Source organism: Lepisma saccharinum, chromosome 6 (genome assembly GCF_977018435.1).
Source record: "Lepisma saccharinum chromosome 6, izLepSacc3.1, whole genome shotgun sequence".
Classification (NCBI taxonomy): Eukaryota; Metazoa; Arthropoda; class Insecta; order Zygentoma; family Lepismatidae; genus Lepisma; species Lepisma saccharinum.
The window spans coordinates 58,311,825-58,332,101 of NC_139234.1; the positions used below are offsets into that span (position 1 = coordinate 58,311,825).

At 37.2% G+C, this 20,277-nt stretch overlaps 1 protein-coding gene across 2 annotated transcripts in view; it reads right to left on the reverse strand.

Moving 5' to 3' along the window:
- Nucleotides 1–5,781: 5,781 nt before the first annotated feature.
- LOC145988802 (uncharacterized) overlaps nucleotides 5,782–20,277 on the reverse strand; it is a 110,668-nt gene continuing 96,172 nt past the window's right edge. For both annotated transcript variants that reach the window (XM_083123996.1, XM_083123995.1), the window contains exons 16-20: nucleotides 19,321–19,516; nucleotides 14,645–14,817; nucleotides 12,267–12,371; nucleotides 8,667–8,831; nucleotides 5,782–7,653 (exon numbers count right to left, since the gene is read on the reverse strand). In XM_083123996.1, coding sequence (XP_082980122.1) covers nucleotides 7,606–7,653; nucleotides 8,667–8,831; nucleotides 12,267–12,371; nucleotides 14,645–14,817; nucleotides 19,321–19,516 — 687 coding nt within the window. In that variant the 3' untranslated portion in view covers nucleotides 5,782–7,605. The remainder of the gene's footprint in view (nucleotides 7,654–8,666; nucleotides 8,832–12,266; nucleotides 12,372–14,644; nucleotides 14,818–19,320; nucleotides 19,517–20,277) is intronic.

Genomic DNA, 20,277 nt, shown 5'->3' on the forward strand with positions numbered 1-20,277 from the left:
CACGTGTGCGGAACAAGCCAAATACAGGTGAGGCAGGTGCAACAAATGTTCTCGCCGCTGTTGCTGTGAATCCGCACGTTAGCTCCCGTGAAATTGCCAGGGATGCTGGGATGAGTCAGCGAAGTGTATTGCGCATTCTGCACACACACAAGTTTCACCCATATCGTATCTCCCTCCATCAGGAACTTCACGGGAATGATTTTGTGGACTGTGTTCGGTTTTGCACATGGTTGTTACGACACAACACACCCGATTTGTCACGTATCCTCTTCACTGACGAGGCAACTTTTACCAATCATAGAAATGTCAACCTAAGGAACATGCACTATTGGTCGGTGACAAATCCACATTGGCTTCGCCAAGTGGAACGCCAGCACCCATTGAGTGTGAACGTGTGGTGTGGTATAGTGGGTGAACATCTCATTGGCCCTTTTTTTATACAAGGGACACTAAATGCTGACCGATACATACAGTTTTTACAACATGAACTGCCTGTACTATTGGAGGACATACCACTTCAGACAAGGTGGGACATGTGGTACCAACATGACGGGTGCCCAGCTCACAGTGCAAGACGCACTACAGCATGTGTGGAAAATACATTTCCCAATCGTTGGATTGGACGTGGAGGGCCTGTCAAATGGCCGGCTCGTTCCCCACATTTGACACCGTTAGACTTTTTCCTGTGGGGAAAGCTGAAGGACATTGTCTACCGGGATGTGCCAACAACTCCAGAGGATATGCAACACCGCATTACTGCGGCCTGTAGGGACATTCCCTACGAGATGCTACATTCTGTGCAACGATCTTTGTGTGGGCGCCTCGTTGCCTGTATCGCAGCTGACGGCCACCACTTTGAACACACACTTTGACAGGTTTTCGCTTCTTACGCAGTGGTTCTTCGACATACTGTCATGGTCATTTTCATTATGCTGTAACACTGTCAAATACATGGTGCTGACGATGTCGACTATTTTTTTCTTCCTTTCACACGTTCTGTCTTCATCTTGTCCAATGGCTTCTGACATCTCATACTTGTACATGCCGTGGTACTGACGGTCAAGTGGACCACTTGTTAGTTTGTTTACATATTTTCACATGGCCAGATCTTCGTTCCTATGTGCAGTAGATGCATGAGACCAACGGCGTTGTGTTTCTCTGCGTGTGCTCTTTTCTATTATGCATGTTATTGTATATCGTTCCATTAAAAAAATATGACTTTGCTCCAGATGCTCCATTTGTCGATATTTTTCGACCCACCCCATACCTCCGATTTACGAGCCCCATTTGATATTATTGTTTCCCGCAAACCTCACATCGCTACTGTTTCTGGTTTCTTCGCTACTTCAGGTGGTACTTTTAGGTGCCTCACGCGGTGTGTGTGTGTGTGTGTGTGTGTGTGTGTGTGTGTGTGTGTGTGTGTGTGTGTGTGTGTGTGTGTGTGTGTGTGTGTGTGTGTGTGTGTGTGTGTGTGTGTGTGTGTGTGTGTGTGTGTGTGTGTGTGTGTGTGTGTGTGTGTGTGTGTGTGTGTGTGTGTGTGTGTGTGTGTGTGTGTGTGTGTGTGTGTGTGTGTGTGTGTGTGTGTGTGTGTGTGTGTGTGTGTGTGTGTGTGTGTGTGTGTGTGTGTGTGTGTGTGTGTGTGTGTGTGTGTGTGTGTGTGTGTGTGTGTGTGTGTGTGTGTGTGTGTGTGTGTGTGTGTGTGTGTGTGTGTGTGTGTGTGTGTGTGTGTGTGTGTGTGTGTGTGTGTGTGTGTGTGTGTGTGTGTATGTATGTATGTATATATACATATATATATATATATATATATATATATATATATATATATATATATCAAAAAGTTGACCATTTTGTCAATTATTATCTTTTTGGACCACATGGTATTAAATAACATATTGCTTTAGACCTAATGTTAATTAAAATATGCAAGTTTGATTAAATTAGTGCATATATTGCGTATCAGTAAGAGTTTTATAAAAATAGATCACATTCACAGAGATTGGATTCACCCCAGAGTCAGTTTTATGTAAGTATAATGTTGGAAAAATTTCCGCTTGAAATCATCCGCACTGAGAATCGAACCTGGGTTTACTACGTGGCAGTCTGATGTTATATTTTCTCTGTTTTTCTCATATCAGTTTTTACTCAGTTCCATATTTTTTCACATTCAGAACAAAGATCCATGTCTTACTCGGGATTCAAACCCAGGACCCCTGCCGTCGTAGCTCGCTGTGCTACCTACCTCGCCCCGGAGGTCAAATACAAGATTACTGGGACTCCTTGTTCGTTGAAGAGAAGCTTTCACAATTATGTATGTTACAAGCCACATATTGTTGCTGGAGGACTCTATATTATCGTCTGGAATTTTGACACACAATGGTAAGATCAGCTTTTGCAATGAAGATGCAAATCTATCCGAACAGCAAAACCTAGGACATGTCTGAGGAAAGAAATGACATGACAAAGGTTTTTACGAAGTCTCAATCACTAACTGCCCGGGTACCGGAGGAGGCATGTTCTTGAGGAGTCTCGCAAAGTGGGCCTGGACGGAACATCTGGTGTCCTAAACGCTGTGCGCGCTCTACCGGCAGGGGAAGTCGAATTCGGAAAAAGCTTTTCCATGATATACAGTCTTAAACTATATCTTTGTATTCTTTGGCAGGCTGGAAAGGTCACTATCGAAATGTTATTTCATGTTGCTCAAACTTAGTTTGTTCAGCTACGGGCCTGAACACACCCCCTTAACCTGTACATGGGTGCTCTTTTTGAATGTCCCCTCAACAATTTCATCATTCATATCAAAGCTCATCATGAGGATTTGTGATTAGCCAAAACTGGCAGAAGAGCGAAGTAAAATAAACAAAATCAACCAACAACACTAAAATATATTTTACATGTGATAGGTAGAGCCAGGTAAAAATTGCCACTCTTAGTTATTTTATTGGAAAACAGCGATTTATCCACAGCCCAAACGATTGGCGTACGCAGGGGGGAGCTGCCGCTCCCGAAATTGAGACAATACAAATTCTCAAATTAAAATAGTAAAGAACATGGGGAAAATCTAAACTAGCAAATGTAAAGCTTTCTCCCATCCTCAATTATCTCTATCACTTGTCTAAAGGTATTTTTACTGTTTCGATATTTCGCTCCCAACCCCTCCTCACATCTTTCAGCACCTCTGGCCCTTAGCTACAGCCCTACCATGCATGTCATAAAATGTCACAGTATTTGATATTATTCAATCTAGCTGTGCAAATTATTTATCAGTATTGGAGAAATTTGAATACACCACCTGGGAATGAGATCCACCCAAACACACACATACACAAAATCCACAGGTGAAAGTAGTAACACCACACCCTGGCCCAATCTGATCTTGCAGTAATTTTGGCAATAAGTTATCTCGAAATTACTTTAATCTGCCTTATCTTTCAGCTCCGGGGGGCACAGTCGTAGTCAGGCCATGGTTCCCCGGATCAAAGCTTCTCCAGAAATTGTGAAAGTTATGTAGAAATTGCGATTGATACAGAGGATATTTTTAATTTGTTCTTGTTCCATCTTTAAAAGTGATAATGCTGCATTTCATTTCGCATGCATGTACCATCATGAAGGCACATTTAGGGGATGTGGGAGTAGGACCCCACACATTCTCGATCTATACCATATTGGAGGTGATGTGATCAGCACCTTGCTCCAGCCACCTTTACCACCCAGGGTTGCCCCAGTTACCCATTGGCAGTGGTCGGAAGTAGCATGCTACTTGTAGCATCGCTACTATAGCTAACTATAAAATTTGTACTGTAGCGGCAATACATTTTGGAAATCGTAGCTGTAGCAAAGCTACAAAATACAGCTACATTTCTTCTCAGCATTTTGAGATAAGTTTTGAATGTGGCAACAGCGTAAAGAAAAATAATCAATAACACTTACTTTTGCAGGAGGTTCATAAAGACAAATTCTATTACATGAAAATACGGATAACCTATATAAATATCCTGATATCGAAGATTATAGATATCCGCGTAATTTATTTAATTAGTATCTGGAAGCATGAGGGACAGATCCAGCTAAGCCTTAAAAACTAAGTCTGTATCAATTTTTAATTAATAGCACACAAAACTATGTATATATTAACTTGATAAAACTACCCTGAATCCAACTGCATACATCTACAATAAAGGAATTGAAACTTTATTTTTGACAAACATTACATAGAATAACATTAATATCACATTTTATACTGGAAGGGAAATGTGATATTACATACCACTACAGCTTTCTCACTGTACATTTAAAAAATACTATCTTTATACTCAATTTTTCTTTTAAAATAAGGTTGCTTCTTTAACATAATATACAAATGCTCAACGAACATCTATTCAATCATACGTTATTTATAATGATGAGAAAGGTAACATGCAAATGTGTACACTTAAGCAGTATGAAACAGAATCAGCAGGCATTATGGATTTAAACTGAAAGTAAGGTGAGTGCAGGCAAATATGCCAACTGTGCATTTCAACAAAATCCAGTAATCTGTAGGGCTTGTTCCTGTCCTTTGATGGCTTATTTTGTACGAAATTTCTAGACATACTTGCATCTCTGTTGTCTTTCAGAAGGTTCATACCAATGGCATTACTACCGTGCGTCCATTTCGATCTGCAGCCGAGAGATCGGGAGAAGCGTGGCGGGCGGCGCTGACGGAGATGCCGACATTTGCGGCCTGAAATGCCCGCTTATTTTTATGGACATATGCAGACATTTATATAAATATTGCAAAACGAGCACTAACCTGTGTTATAAGAGTATGGCTTTAATTTTAGTAGCTTAGTGACTGTATGTGCCGATGATTTTGACACGCCCACCTCTTGCGAAACACGGCGTACAGGTTTGTTTGGAGAACGTTCTAACGCTGCACCAATATCATCGAGTTTTGCTTCGGTTAGAATCCGTCGTTTTTGCTTAGGTGTTTTAAAATTTAACGATACAGTTTCTCGTAATTTAAGGACAAGATGTCTAACCGTATCTCTGTGTGGAGTCGAAACGCATGGGAATTACTGTACAAATTACCCACACACGTCTCGACACGAGTTTGTTTTCACGTACGTGTCATACATAAAAAATCTTTGTTCTAACGTGAATCTTGCGGCTGGCATTCCAATCGTCTCACTGACACGTCACACATACACACTACAATAACACAAACAAGTAACTGCAAGTAACCAAGAATAACACTCTTGCGCACAGTACGAAATTAACACGCTCTTGGTTTACATTGCTCGCCACTATATTTACAACTCTGTCTTCATCTAGTCGCGAAGGAACAAAAAACTTGAGCTCGGATTTTTCGGATTGCAAGGAAGCTCACGAAAACCATTCACTTTTATCGGTTTCGTCTGCAGTGTAATCCTGATACAGTGTTGCACATTCGAAACCTCCAAACGATTCCCATGGCCACAAAACTCTTTCAAGGATATAAACTTAAACAGGACGTTACTGGTCAAAACTATGATTAAAATGCTTTATTATCTGTGGCTCTTAACATCGTTTCTATAGCGTATTTATTTGTGCATATAAGAGCAGAACTTGGATGAATTACAGAAGAACTTTTGCGTGTTATAACACAGGTTAGTGCTTGTTTTGCAATATTTATATAAATGTCTGCTTATGTCTAATAAAAATAAGCGGGCATTACAGGCCGCAAATGTCGGCATCTCCGTCAGCGCCGCCCGCCACGCTTCTCCCGATCTCTCGGCTGCAGATCGAAATGGACGCACGGTACTTCATTAAATGTGAGAATCCTCTACTAGTACTAGCAAACTTAAAGCTTTCCTAACATCACTGTAAGTACACCTTATTATATTTCGGTTTTAATATTGAACTTGTTCATTTCAATACCATAAGAGTACCATGCAGGTAAGGTTATGATGTTGGCCACTTACTTTCAAATAAAAATTCCCTTATTACGAAAAAGGAGTCCAGTGTGAAGAGATTCTCCTGTTATCAAGCCGGTGAATTCTGGAGAACACTCCAAAACTTAAAGTGGTAAAAATATTTGCAGGACCATGATTTGTATTCTGTTGAGTATGAAAATCAAAAGTTACCATCTTTTCCCGAAAAAAATAAGTTAAACTCTCTTACTGTGAGAATGCTACAGCCGCTGGTTGGCCTAGGTAAGCAAATGGATTGACAGCTCAGGATAATTCCTGCTGAAGCACTTTACTGCTGTCTAAAGTATTTACAATACATTCATGGGAATCAATAGCACATTGTCTATGATTAAAAGAGTTAAAATCACAGCCAACTGAATTGTAGTGTAAAATGTTCTTGCATCCATGTGGCAGGTTAACACATCTTGCAGGGGGCCGAGGTCCTTTCCTAAGCATTCCACAACATTTCTCTTTGATAGCCTCTCATAATTTAGAGAAGTCATACCGATAATATCTCCTGAAGATTTTTTGTCCTTTGTAGGCAAAATCAGCTGTGAGGTCACAAAACACTGAGCATCACTACCTTAAATGATAATAACATTTTTCCTTCTTTGGTGGCAGTGAATGTGTGCATTTTCATTATTTCCTCACTGCCTTCATTTCTGGGTAAACCAAGGTCATAACATTACTCTCATCACTATATCTGCTAGTGTTATCTTTGTAATGAAAAATATACAGTTGTGACACAACAACAAAATAGCTCTGCAGTTGCAAAAATACTTCTATGTACTACTTGGTGTTCAATATTTTTATCTACCTATTTCATTTATGACCGAGGCAATACCACTGTAACAGTAGTGGTGCTAGCATCACAAATCACTTGTTCAGCACAAATCACTTGTTCAAACTTATGTAGGTACAACATTTTAGTACTGTTAAGCTATGAAGTTAGCATTGGTCATTATTCTGGAAATTAAAGCAGTAATATTTTACAATGAAACTTAATCTGAAAGAGATAGTATCCCCTTTCTGCCTTAATTACATATTACAAACAATAACATTTTATTAGTGCTAACTTGATACTGATGGCAAGTTGCTCTGAGCATACCATGCACATGGTGTCCAAAGAGATACTGGAAATTGCATGCTTCCCATCAATTCTGCACCACTATTGAGTGGAAAAATTGAATTCTGCATTCAAGCAAAGTTATGATTTTGTCTTCATGTAACTATGAAAATTTCAAACCAAACTCTGGTATATTGACAAGGTATAGCTGCAATGGATTGCTTGCAATCTGACATTTATATCTGACTATTCTAAATAACTTTACACTGTTACAATGCTGTGGATTGATGCTGTCATCAGTATAAATAATCAGTTCAAAGTGGTATCAACTGAACCATACATTTCACCATATAAAAACTAAAGCCTGTACAATACTTAAATATTAACTTGCTCAGACACAATTCTGTCCACTTGTCACTAAATTTTGTCCAGCTCTTTTCAGCTGTCCATTTTCCTTTGTAGAAACTTTCAACACTAATAATAAAAAAAAAAACAAGGGTTCACTAGGGTTCACTATTCAAAGTCACAACTACTAGTCATGGGTGCAATAAAAATTCAACACACTTTTCTCACGTCACTGTGCAAGTTCACTTGGTAACACTGTAACATCCACTACTCTTCGCAGAAGTTATTACAAGCCTCTTCCAACAACAGGCTTACCTGGAAAAATAATTTGTTACTTGTGAATTATATGAATGTTAATGCACAATATTATGCTTAGCTTTGAATTACTATTTACACAAGAAAAAAAATGTTTAATAGCTCATTTAAAAAGTTTGAAACAATTGCGACTTTCCAAGAATTCAAACTTAAATCTGAAAATTCCATGCTTGTGCTCAACCATCTGAATTACCAAAGCAAACTTCCAGCTTCTATTGTAGTTGTTGCACATTTACAGCTAAGCAACAGAAATTCCAAGTTACAAAATTTACAGAGAAAAAATTTCAAGTTCCAGTAGCTGTGATCAAGCCTCAGGTTGATTTGGTAGCTCAAAGCTTCCAGTGTGATACTGGTCGAGTCACAATTTCGTTAACTTTTCAATCATTCGTTTAATAAAATTTTATCTCAATCATTTGTTTAATAAAATTTTATCTCAATCATTCGTTTAATAAAATTTTATCAGTTTAGAAATTCTTACTTCAGAGTTCAGATTTATTTTGCAGATACAACAGTATGAAATTATTACTAATGCCAACAATGTACCAACTGAATGGGAAGTGATTCAAAATTATTGTCGGAGTTTCCATGGCTTATACTTTTCAAACCATAAGTAATGTTAGATTTTGGCCATGGCCATCTTGTATTTATCAATCTGTTATACACTTATCTGGAGATTATTTACGCAAGTATACACAAATATTGATCATCAGCAATTTTTTTATCAACAGATAAGTACACTGTAATGTTATCAGGAGACACTATTAAAAGTGCCAATCTGTCATCTTTCATTTTAAATAGAACTACTTCATTTTCCAATACTCTTTACTTCTTTTTTGTTTGTTTGAAGATATTTCATTTTGCTGATATTAGCTAGGTTATAAGTCTTGATGATAACTTACTCATTCACCTTTATAAGACATCAGTGTATTTATTTACACCAAACAGAATTGTTAACTTTAATTTGACTTCCTTTCCTGTGAAATTAATAAAATTATATCAATTTATGAACTTACATCTTCATTATTTTTTGCCAAATCTTTTGGAGTTTGTCCAAATAACTCCTCTTCACTGGACGATTCTTCCTCACCTTCAGCTGTATGATAATCATCATCATCACTATCACTTTCTTCTCCACCTTGATCTTTGGATATGATGTTGTTTACATAAAAAGGATTAGCCTACGAAAAATAAACAAGTCTTATTACACATGGAAAAGCATATAATATATTTTTACACATACAGAAAGAGGTTGAACTGTCAGTTAATTTACCAATCAAATTTATTTTGTACAACTACCCTCTTTTCATAATCCAGTCATTTCGTGATTCACTTACAATACACTGAAACTGATAAAAAAAAATCAACTGTTAGCAATTGTGGATATATTACCTATGTTCATAGAACATTTATTCTCTACACACACAAAATAAAGGAATTTCAAATTAAGTTTAACAGTCAAATATAACAGTAATCTATTGTGATGTATATGTTCATAATACAAGGTGCATTCAATAATCAACCGGAAAAGTAGTATAAAAAGCCTAAAATACGACGTGACTATTATATGTTTGTTATTTTGTGAGTTTGTTATTTTGTGAAGGCATCTGTAAGCATAGCTGTGGTGGCACGCCTGCCTTGCACACAGGATGCTGGGAAACAGTTACACAAGATGGTGGCATCCTTACAGGAGTGCTCCAAGCTGGAGCAGTGAAGTGAAGTGTCGTGAGATTTTTGTTGAGTGAAGGCGTGAAACCGATAGAAATTCATCACCGCATGACAGTTCAGTATGGCGACAACTGTATCAGTTGATGACGAGTGTACGAGTGGGCTGAGAAGTTCCAATAGGGCATAACCAGTGTTGAAGATTATCTGCGTCCAGGTTGCTCTGTCACTGCAGTCACAGAAAGCAACATTGCTCAAGTGGAGGACTTGATATCGGAGAACCGGCATCTTACTGTCAGTGAAATTGCTTCCCAGATGGAAATAAGTATAGGATCAGCCCACCATATCAGTCATGATATACTGAGGTTCAGGTAAGTGTGTGCGAGATGGGTTCTGAAACGTTTCACACCGGAAATGGAGAGATGATGATGTCTGCAGGGAGCTTTTGCGCCATTATTAAGCTGACGGTGAGGCATTTCTTCATCGTATTGTGATTGGAGATGAAAGTTGGGTTCATTTCTATGAACCAGAACGAAAGAGGACAACAATGGAATGGCAACATCCTTCATCTCTCAGACAGAAGAAGGTGCATGCTCGACAGAGTGCTGGAAAGGTCATGTTAAATGTGTTTTGGGACCACAAGGGGCTAATTCTTGAACATTACATTCCCAGAGGTCATAATGTAAACAGGACCACCAGCATATATGTTTTGTTTATCATTTCACTTCACATTGTAGAAAGTAATAGTTCAGCATTAAATGTTATATTACAATTTATATATCAAAACTTTTTTATTAAATTAAGAGAAAGACTCTCGGTGATAAATCATAAGCAACAAAATCTAAAAGCTCTAAAATTTAATACAGGAAAATTTGCTGATGATAGAATTAAGAAAGATTACCAAATTAAACTGTCAAATAGATTCGATATTTTGCAGGATTTAAATGATGATGAAAATATGAATGGAACAGGCATAAATAATAGTTGGGAGCACATATGTAATGCAATAGAATCAGCAGCTGAAGAAAGTATAGGATACCATAAACCAAGAAAAAATAAGCCATGGTTTGATAATGAAGGTCATAACCTATTAGAAATAAGAAATCAGGCTAGACTTAGGTGGTTAAATAACACTAATGATACACATTTAAGCAATTATAATAGAATAAATAAAGCGAGAAGTTAACTGCACATTTAGAAGTAAAAAAAGAGATTACTTGAAAAGCAAAAATTAACGAAATTGAAACAAACAGCAAAAATTAAAATATCAGAGATTTATGTAAAGGTGTAAATGAATTTAGAAAGGGGTGGCAACCTAAAGTAAACTTGATAAAAGATAAAAACTGCAATTTTTTGGCTGACCCAAGCGATATTTTAAATAGATGGAAGAACTACTTTAATCACCTTTTAAATGTTCATGTAGGAGATAATGTGTGTAAATGAAGTACACACAGCAGAACCTTTAGTTCCAGAACCTACCTTCACTGAAGTTAAAGATGCTATTAAAAGGCTAAAGAATAACAAAACACCTGGCATTGAGTTAATTAAATATGGTGGCAATTCGTTAATATGTCAAATTCATGAATTAATTTGTTTAATATGGAATAAAGAAGAAATCCCTCAACAGTGGAAAGAATTCATAATTGTTCCAGTGTTTAAAAAAGGTGATAAAATGAACTGCAATAATTACTGTGGAATTTCTCTACTCCCAACAACATATAAGATATTGTCTAACATTCTTTTAGCAAGACTAAACCCATATGCTAATGAAATTATGGACGATTATCAATGTGGATTTAAACGTAACAGATCACATCAGATCAAATTTTTCACATCAGACAGACACTTGAGAAAAAGTGGAAATATAATCAAAATGTCCTTCAGCTATTCATTGATTTTAAAAAAGCATATGATTCAGTCAAAAGAGATAAATTATATAATATATTAGTCGAGTGGAATACGTAAGAAGCTTGTCAGTATGATAAAAGTATGCACCAGTGAAACAGAAAGTAAAATTCGTGTGGATATTAATATGTCTGACAAATTTACAATTCATGATGGTTTAAAACAAGGAGATGCATTATCTCCTTTGCTCTTTAATTTTGCCTGTTAGGAAGGTAAAAGAAACTAACGAATGACTAAAATTAAAAGGTGTGACTCAGCTGTTAGCATATGCATATGATGTAGACTTACTTTGGGATGATGTAAATACAATTAAGAATAATGCTAAAATATTTTTCAAAGCAGCTAAAGAGATAGATAGGTTTGGAAGTTAGCAAAGAGAGAACAAAATACATGCTTACAGGCCGAAACCAAGTATTCGGTAATAATCAAAATCTAATTATTGATGACAACAAGTTTGAACCAGTTTCCAACACTAACAAATGTCTTCTCGTTTAATATCTAAAAAAACTTAGTAATTTTGCCTGTTGTATTATATGGATGCAAAACTTGGTCCCTTACATTGAAAGTGGAACATAAATTGAGAGTATTTGAAAATAAGATCCTTAGGAAAATATTTGGACCAAAAGAGATGAGGAGACAGGTGAGTGGAGAAGGTTACATAATTTAGAACTACATAATTTGTATTCATGTCTAGATATTATTAGAATGATTAAATCACGCAGACTTAGGTGGGCAGGCCATGTGGCACAAATGGGAGAGGAAAGACGAGTTTACAGGATTCTTGTTGGGATATCAGTAGGAAGACCAAGACGAAGATGAAGGGATAACATTGAGATGGACCTAAAGGAAATCGGTAGGGATGGAAAAGAGTATATATATCTTGCTCAGGATAGGAGAGAGAGATAGCAGAAGAAGAAAGAAAGAGACAGATGGAAGGCCTGTGTTGCTGCAGCCATGAACCTTCGGGTTCAAAAAGGCTAGAGAGTTAGTTAAAAAAAATATATATATATATATATATCAAAACTTTAATTTCTTCTTGTACTCACATTTGCTTCAAGAAGCATCCCACACATTTCCTTGTTCCCTGACTTGCATGCCAAATGTAATGGTGTATTGCCATGCGAGTTTTGAGAATTAATTTCAATATTAGTCTGAAAATAATAATAATTACCATTAAACATGCTCAATGTCTCATCAATTTAGAGAGTGGACAGATAAAGATTTGAAATTTTGGCTGATACTGATAAAGTACCGATATAAATTTCACCCATACTGATAACCAATGTAATTGGTTATGGTGCATATTTAAACATTTACTTTTAACCTTTAAAAGACAGGCCGTGACATGGATGTCACAGCAGGTATCTCCCTTAAGGATGGTTTGTGACCAGGGCTGGATTAAGGTGGGTGCTATTGATGCTGCAGCATTAGGCCCATTCCTGAAATAGGCTCAGATGAAAACAGACGAGAATTTTCCGAAAGCTGAACAGTTTTCTTTTGCTACATTAACTTGAAAATAAATCTTAGAATGATATTTGGAGCCCCAATTTCAGACGCCTAGACACTGCGTTACTTCTTATACAGTTACTATTAGGGCCTCCCCCATGGCGCAGTGGTAGCGTCATTGCCTTGTAATCAAGGGGTCCCGGGTTCGATACCCGGTGGAGGCACAAGTGGTTCGGATCCCACTTTAAACTGTAGGTCCAGTCCTGATTAGCCTTACTGTGCATAAAGTGGACTTAAAACACCAACTCAAACCAAAAAAGTTACTATTATTCTTTGCGCTGTGTGACGTAACTACACCATCCTTGTGTTTATTGTTCATCGAAGATTTCAAGCATAAGGCCCAATTTAGTCTTAATCCGGCCCTGCTTGTGACACCGGTGTCACAGCAGGTATTTCCCTTAAGGACTGCTTGTGAGCAGCTTTTTCTAGTAGTATGTTACTTTTTTAACATACTGTAACTTGTAAATTAACGGAGATAAATGTTTTGATTTCTGCATGAGTCTCGAGGTATGTAATTAACAATTAGTAAAGGTTATTTCATTGTTACTATCTTGGAGGGGGAGGGGGGGGGCGATGTGCGAAAAATTTTGATTTTTTCTTGCGATTTATCTTTATTGGTTTCGAAAATATCGCTTCTTTCTCAATTTTTGTGTTTCAAAACACACTTTTGGCAATAGAAATATGACCTTCCGACATTCCTGGTGCCAAGTGGGGCGACAGGGAAAGAAAGTCAAAAGCCTCCAGGCGCCAACAAAGGGTTGGAAAACAGCTCACTGCTCTTTGCTGTTTCGCAAAACTGTGCCGTAGGATTAGAAAGGAAGTATTGTTGAATGACTTGCCTTGTTTCTGTCAGTCATGCTATTTTTAGCCCCTTGCACCATATGCTTACTTAGGTAAGTTGCCGCAGAGGGTATGACAGACTTACAGAGCGAGTTGGACGAATTGAAATTATTCGAGTTTGAACTTTCGTTCAGTGTGTGTGTTCCCCAGCTTCTGGTGTGTGGCCAGCAGACAGCTGTGGGATTGAGGCTTGTTTCTCCTCCAACAAGAGTAAAGGGTGTATAAGATGGCAAGAAGACTCGGTTTGCCACCGAGTGAAATTGAAGAGATATTAGGTGCATGTGGGAGGGGGATTCCTGCATGGGGGTCAGATGAATTTCTAATTTCCTGTAAAAAAAAATAGTTACTTTCCCTTTTTCTTCTTCTGACTGACTGCGGAAAATTTATTCTCTTTCCGTTCGGATTTTGGAAAATTGATATTTTTTCCATCAGGATTATAGCACAAAGTATACTGAACAAAATGAGGTATCATTTGTGCCTCTAACGTTCTTAGTCCCAGAAATATAAAATTCCATTTAGAAGCATGCAGAATTTCAAATTTAATTTCCCGCTGAAAACACACTCGGCGCATTAGTGCAAATACCTGGAAAATGAGCCTCGGCTTTTAAGGGTAAAAAAAAAAAAAAATGGACATTATATATATATATATAAAGTTCATATCCATAAAAATTAATAAAATGGCACAATATTGTAAGATATTTATAGATAGATATATCAGGCTTCTTAAAATTATCAGTAATTTTACCAATAAACTGATACACCGATATTTCTACGTTAAAAAATAATAATAAGAGTACCGATTAATTTGTTCCATTCCTATTAAATATAAATACATTTCGTAAAATAAAAATACTACTAAAAAGATAACTTTTTAAGAGCTATTTGAAATTAAAGGCAATAATTTAGAAGTGCCTGCTCTAACAATTCTTTGTATGAAACAGTTATTTTAATTCTCTGTTGATTTTGGGGACTCGCTAGAAAATTGACAAGTCCTACCCTTTCAGGTACCGCAATATTTTGTTTCGCAATGTTACAAATAAGCTATCGCACATAGGAAGAGTCAAAATTTGAACCTTACCTTTTCAATAAGGAACTTTGCAATTTCCAAGTTACCTCTTTCAACAGCAATATGCAAAGCTGTGGATTTCGTTGACATATTTGGTTCGTTAACTTTGGCTCCTGCTCCAACTAGCAATTTTACTGAGGGTAAGCATCCATTAAGTACTGCCATTTGCAAGGGTGTTGCTCCATCTAACAAGGAAAAGAGAGAGAGAGTGGAAAGTAAATTAAATGTTCCTCCTTGAATTAGGACTGTGCTAATGGAACACAGTTTATCATTATAGCAGTTTGGTAGGTTGCTTTTTTAAACATAACCGAGTTAGTTACGTCATTCAAAAAGTTAGTTACGTCATTCAAAAAGTAACTGAATTACAGGGTGGCCACTCTAGGACCATGATAAAATTCAAGTATAATTCCTGGTTTTCAAGGCGAAAAATTCAAGGGTACAAGCAGATGTTTTCATTATTTTAACCTTACATATTACAGTCTTTCGCCACCCATGCACATGCACAGACAAATACATTTACAATATAAAGGGTCTGTTTTATTCCAATATATCTAAAAATTGTAATTCAATTAAACTGTCTATATACATTTAAAATATTTCATTTAAGGTGCAGAGTTTACATTTGCAATTTCACATATTGAGACTCGAAATGAATCCTCAAACACATGTCACGGATGTTTAGGAATAAACTAATCTACAAAAAATTGTTAATTGTACAAGAATTTCGAATTCAAATTTGCCTATTCAACTTCAGGATACCTTATCTTGCAATAATCTTCTGTCTGTCAGATAGTGTGTCCTACCAAGGACGCTATAAAGAAAGTAAACGGATTGAGAGGATGCTGTTTTATTTTTCATGCAGAGTTCTATTCCTTCTTTGATAAAAATTAAACCTATATTGTGAAAAACTTGCCCCAAGGTATTTATAAATATGTATAAATTCAATGAGATTTGTATTACAAAGTTGCAATTTTTTCATGTCTAAGGAGAAAAACTCAAGCAGAATTCACTCATAATTCCCCAAACCAAAATTTTCACATACAATTCTAGGTAAGTAGCCATCCTGAATTACAACACATGATGCAAAAGCCCGAGAGGACCAGGGCCTACCGACCGACTATTGGCCTCATTCCCATAAGCCTCATAAGTGGGGCCACTGGTCCCATACACTGGCCACATTTCATGAGAAAATTTGTTATGCTTTCCCCCAGGAGACTCGAACAAGCATTTGTCCCATAGACTGAGCCCAGAGCTTGATGCCTTAGATCGCACCTCATATTAAAAAGTAACTGTTACTTGAAAAGTAGCTTTTACTTTCTGCTGGAAATTTTCTGCAAATTACACACAATCAATTAACTGTAATATTATAAATGTGCTTTCTATTCTGACAGGTGGGGTTATCTAGACTGTTCTCGTCAGGCCTATAGCTAGACCTTACTGCCCAGGAGGTCACTAGGTGCTAAGGGGTTTTCAGTAAATCTACTTTTAAGATGTTCAACCTTATAAAGTGGCACATACATACAAGCACCTCAATAAACACTTATTTACATGCTGTTTTGCTTATGTAGTAAAGATAGGGTTACCAGATCACTATGAGGGAAAAGTAGGACATGCTGTCCCAAAATGTATGACCTTAAGTCAAAATGTAGCACACTATACATTCGGAGTAAATAATACACATTTCTAGAACACGTTAGAAAGTAATGTACAATTGACACATTTTCAGTATTTAAAAAATATGATTTCTTAATTCCTAATTTCCTAAATGAAAATTTCCAAACTTGTAATCAATCATAAATACACTCTTATTATACATGTTTTAACTTGTGCTTCTCAAGAGGAGCCAATTATTCTCAAAATTTCACGTTTAGTCAAAATGTACTTATGAAACTCTGAAAAGTCACTCTTTGAAATTATATTGAACCAGTACCTACCACGAGTCCATTGTGTTGCTGGAATAGCAAACAAATATTCAGCAATTATTAACATAGCTTGGAATGTTTCCAGAATTATTTTTTTTGGTTCAATAACTTTGTTATGTATACCCCCTGCTTTACGATCAAAATATTGAATAAGAATGGAAAACACCTTGTAAGTTCTGATTTAATTCCTTCAGTATAAACCCCAAAGCAAGAAACTCCACTCATGCATTGATAAGTGACCCCAAAAATTTTCATAAATTGCTTTCGTCTTTGTTCTAGCAGAACACCTTTTTCCTTCTTTTTGAGCAACAGCTGGATCAAAATACACTATTTACTTTGGAAGTGCAGTCAATAGACTTGTAACTTGCATGACTTCTCTTTGTTCAATTGAAACCCATATTTTCTTAATTGAAATTGCATGACACTCAAAATGTAAGACATGTATGATATTTTTCAAATTTCTCCCGGATGCTGGGCATAAGAATAAAATAATGCATGTCCGGGAAAAAGAGGACATCTGGTACCTCCAGTAAAGAAGTCATTTTAAATCAAAGACAGATGCCAAGGTAGCTTCTTTAATATTGTGATTAATTAATAAAGAATCACATGAAATTTTGACAAATTGGATTGGTGACTGTGACTTGTACCACATAAGATACACAAAATGCCAACTAGCACTTCCAAGGTCACACTACATTAGCAATTGTGTACTATGAGCAATTTTCTTATTTCTATACCAAAAGTTTGAAATATGGGCACCAGAGGCATATATTCGGGGCTATCTGCAAAGCCCAGACTCGGGGAATAAAATACAGAAAAAAATATCTACAGACTCAGGGAATAAAATACAGAAAAAAATATCCATCAAAAAATGTGCATAAAATTTTCATTTCAATAAGAAGATGAACCTATTTCTTAGAAGTTGGAAACATTGCCCGCTTTCTTTGAATTCGCGAGGGCTGGCCCAGCTGGCGGGCAACTCCAAGGGGGTGACGGGTAAGATTGACAGGGCTCCGATCAATGTTGCAAATCAATTTTTCCCACCATGTAATTTCCCCAGGATCAGGGAATTGTGGAGTCAAACTGTTACAGGAGAGAGAACAGGGTTCCATATGGCGGGTTAAAACCCCTCTGAACTTCCTCAACAGTCTGGGTCTACGTTGCAAACCAATTTTTCCCAGCACGTAATCTTCCCAGGAATGGGGAATTTTGAAGTAAAATTATCGTGTGAAAGGGGGAAAGAGTCATGTGGCAGGGACAAGAACATCAGTAGAGAACTGAAATGAGGGACATAATTAACAAGCTGTCTTTTCAGCTTATGAATTACAATAAGCTCCACATCGTTGTGGATTTTTCTTGTATGTCCACTTTATGAACAGATAAGCTAATGGGGATCAAACCTACAATTAAAGTGGTATCTAAACCACCATGCATCGAACCCGGGACCCCTTAGTTTCAAGGCAACGACGTTATTACTGCACCAACAAGGAGTAACCGAACTTAAAATCGTCAAAATATGTAAGTTGAAATTTTATTTTTATTCTCGTATATAGGCCTACATAATATTTCACAATATGGGCCTCGCATTTATGCAAATAAGAATGAAATTCTTGAAATCCTTTCCTTACTGACAGTGTATATTTCCATATTTTATTTATGAGGTATATATTTTTAATCACAGAGTCACATCACTTCAACCCACCACCCCAAATGAGTTAAAAAAACAAAAACACCCCCACCAGCAAATTTTTGTCCATTCGAACACTATGATATGGTGCAATAGCCCACGTTCTTACCCCGGTATACACCACTGATGGGCACCAAAATTTAAAAGGCAGTCTCCAAGTTAAAAATGAATTAATAAAACAAATTAACATTTTTGGGGATAATTAACTTCCTTTCTATTAGGGCAACTCAAATGAAAGTGAGCCAAGCTGATGATTTACATGGAAACACAAGTACGTATATTTATTCATATGCAGTACAGAAAAGATAATCACACACATACAGAAACATATGTACAGTAGTAAGACATATGCACCTCCAATATTGAGACACTTGTCCCATTGTTGAATGAGCCTTATAATGCCATTCATAAAACTCCCTCGATAGCTGGGTGAGAATGTCTGTGACAGCCTCCTGGACATAGTTTCCGGAAATGTTTACACCATCATTTCACAGTAGCCAATGACATGCAATGATCGCCATATATTGCAGCATGCAGCAATAAATCTCATGTTGTGAGACACCTTCGGTGGTTAAAGATCTCAACACACTACGCTACGCTACGCTGTTTGGAGCCTACAGTGTGTGGCACGCTGGTGTTTAACATGAACCAAATCCAGAGTCCCTGTGCCTTGTTGTGCGACCATGCAAAGAATGAAAGCACCGGGGCTGCTGCAGCGTGCCCACCTAATACCACGTAACCACTTGCTCCAGGAGAAGATTGGCTCCCTTGTATTTATGTTATTTTATGTTCATTTGAAGCATCTTGCGTCAATTGCAACGATGAGGTAATGAATTCATGAAATGGATGATGGGATAAACACTATGTTGAAACTGGACCCTCTGGCTTTATAGAACATTACACCAGTCATTACGCATAGATGCACTCTGCCACAGAGACCAGCTTGGACAATCGTCATAATAATTTGTTCCACTTATCAACATTAAAGAATTGTACCACAAGAGGAATGCTGATTGATGTTCAGTATTCAAAAATGATTGCTGAGGTAGCATGGACAAATGCAAAATTCTAAGACTCACCTTTGTGGTTCTTTGAGTTCAGGTTCAGGGTAGCATTGTTTTTCAAGAGTTCTTCAAGACACTCAATGTTGTCAAAGGCTGCCAAGTGTAGCAGGCTGTCTCCATCATGGTTTACAACATTTAAGTTGCTTCCTGCACCAATAAGTAGTTGAACTACTTTCAAATTCTTCAATAAAATGGCCAAATGAAGTGGACTCTGTAAATAACAACAAAAAATAAATCAATAAATTAAAAAAAAGATCTGTCAGGTCCTTGAAAGATAAACACTATGTTTAGCATTTTAGTGTGAATGATGCAAATGCCTCAACATTACATTTCTCACAGAACAAACTGTGGATAACATTAACATCTTACATAACCCATGGTGTACCAGCCCTTGAGAACCAGGCCTTGCTTCCCTACCAACTGCCAGCCTCACTTCCACATACCTCAGCAGAGGTGGGCAATCATCCAACCAGTTACAGGGCGTGGTCAGCAAGACCAACCCCTGTCATTGTTGTAGGTTTCCATGACCATACTCATTCGTAAAGTCCCAATTTCCTTACGATGGTGGGTGGCCACCCGTCCTTTACAGTGGCTGAAACTTCAGGAAAAAGTTGTTATCCCCCCCCCCTTTTCCTTCGAAGACTCAAACTTGCATGTATCCTGCAGTCTTATACCGCACAGCCATGGTGCGAGACTAACTTCTTATATTAGTGAACATGAGATAAGTTCATTATTTAGTTTTAACAGTGTGTAATAGCATCATCATACGAGTTCCATTTCAAAAGTAACGCTGCTTAGTTAAAAAAAAAATAACAAAATGGACTAGCAGTTACAAATGCATATATATCCACCTCATTTTTTTCTACGAAGTTCCCATTATTTTCAAAGCACTTTTGTTACTCTGAAACAAGCTCTTGTATGGCCTCTGAATAAAATTCCACTGCCTGAGAGTTCAGACACTTCACCCCTGTC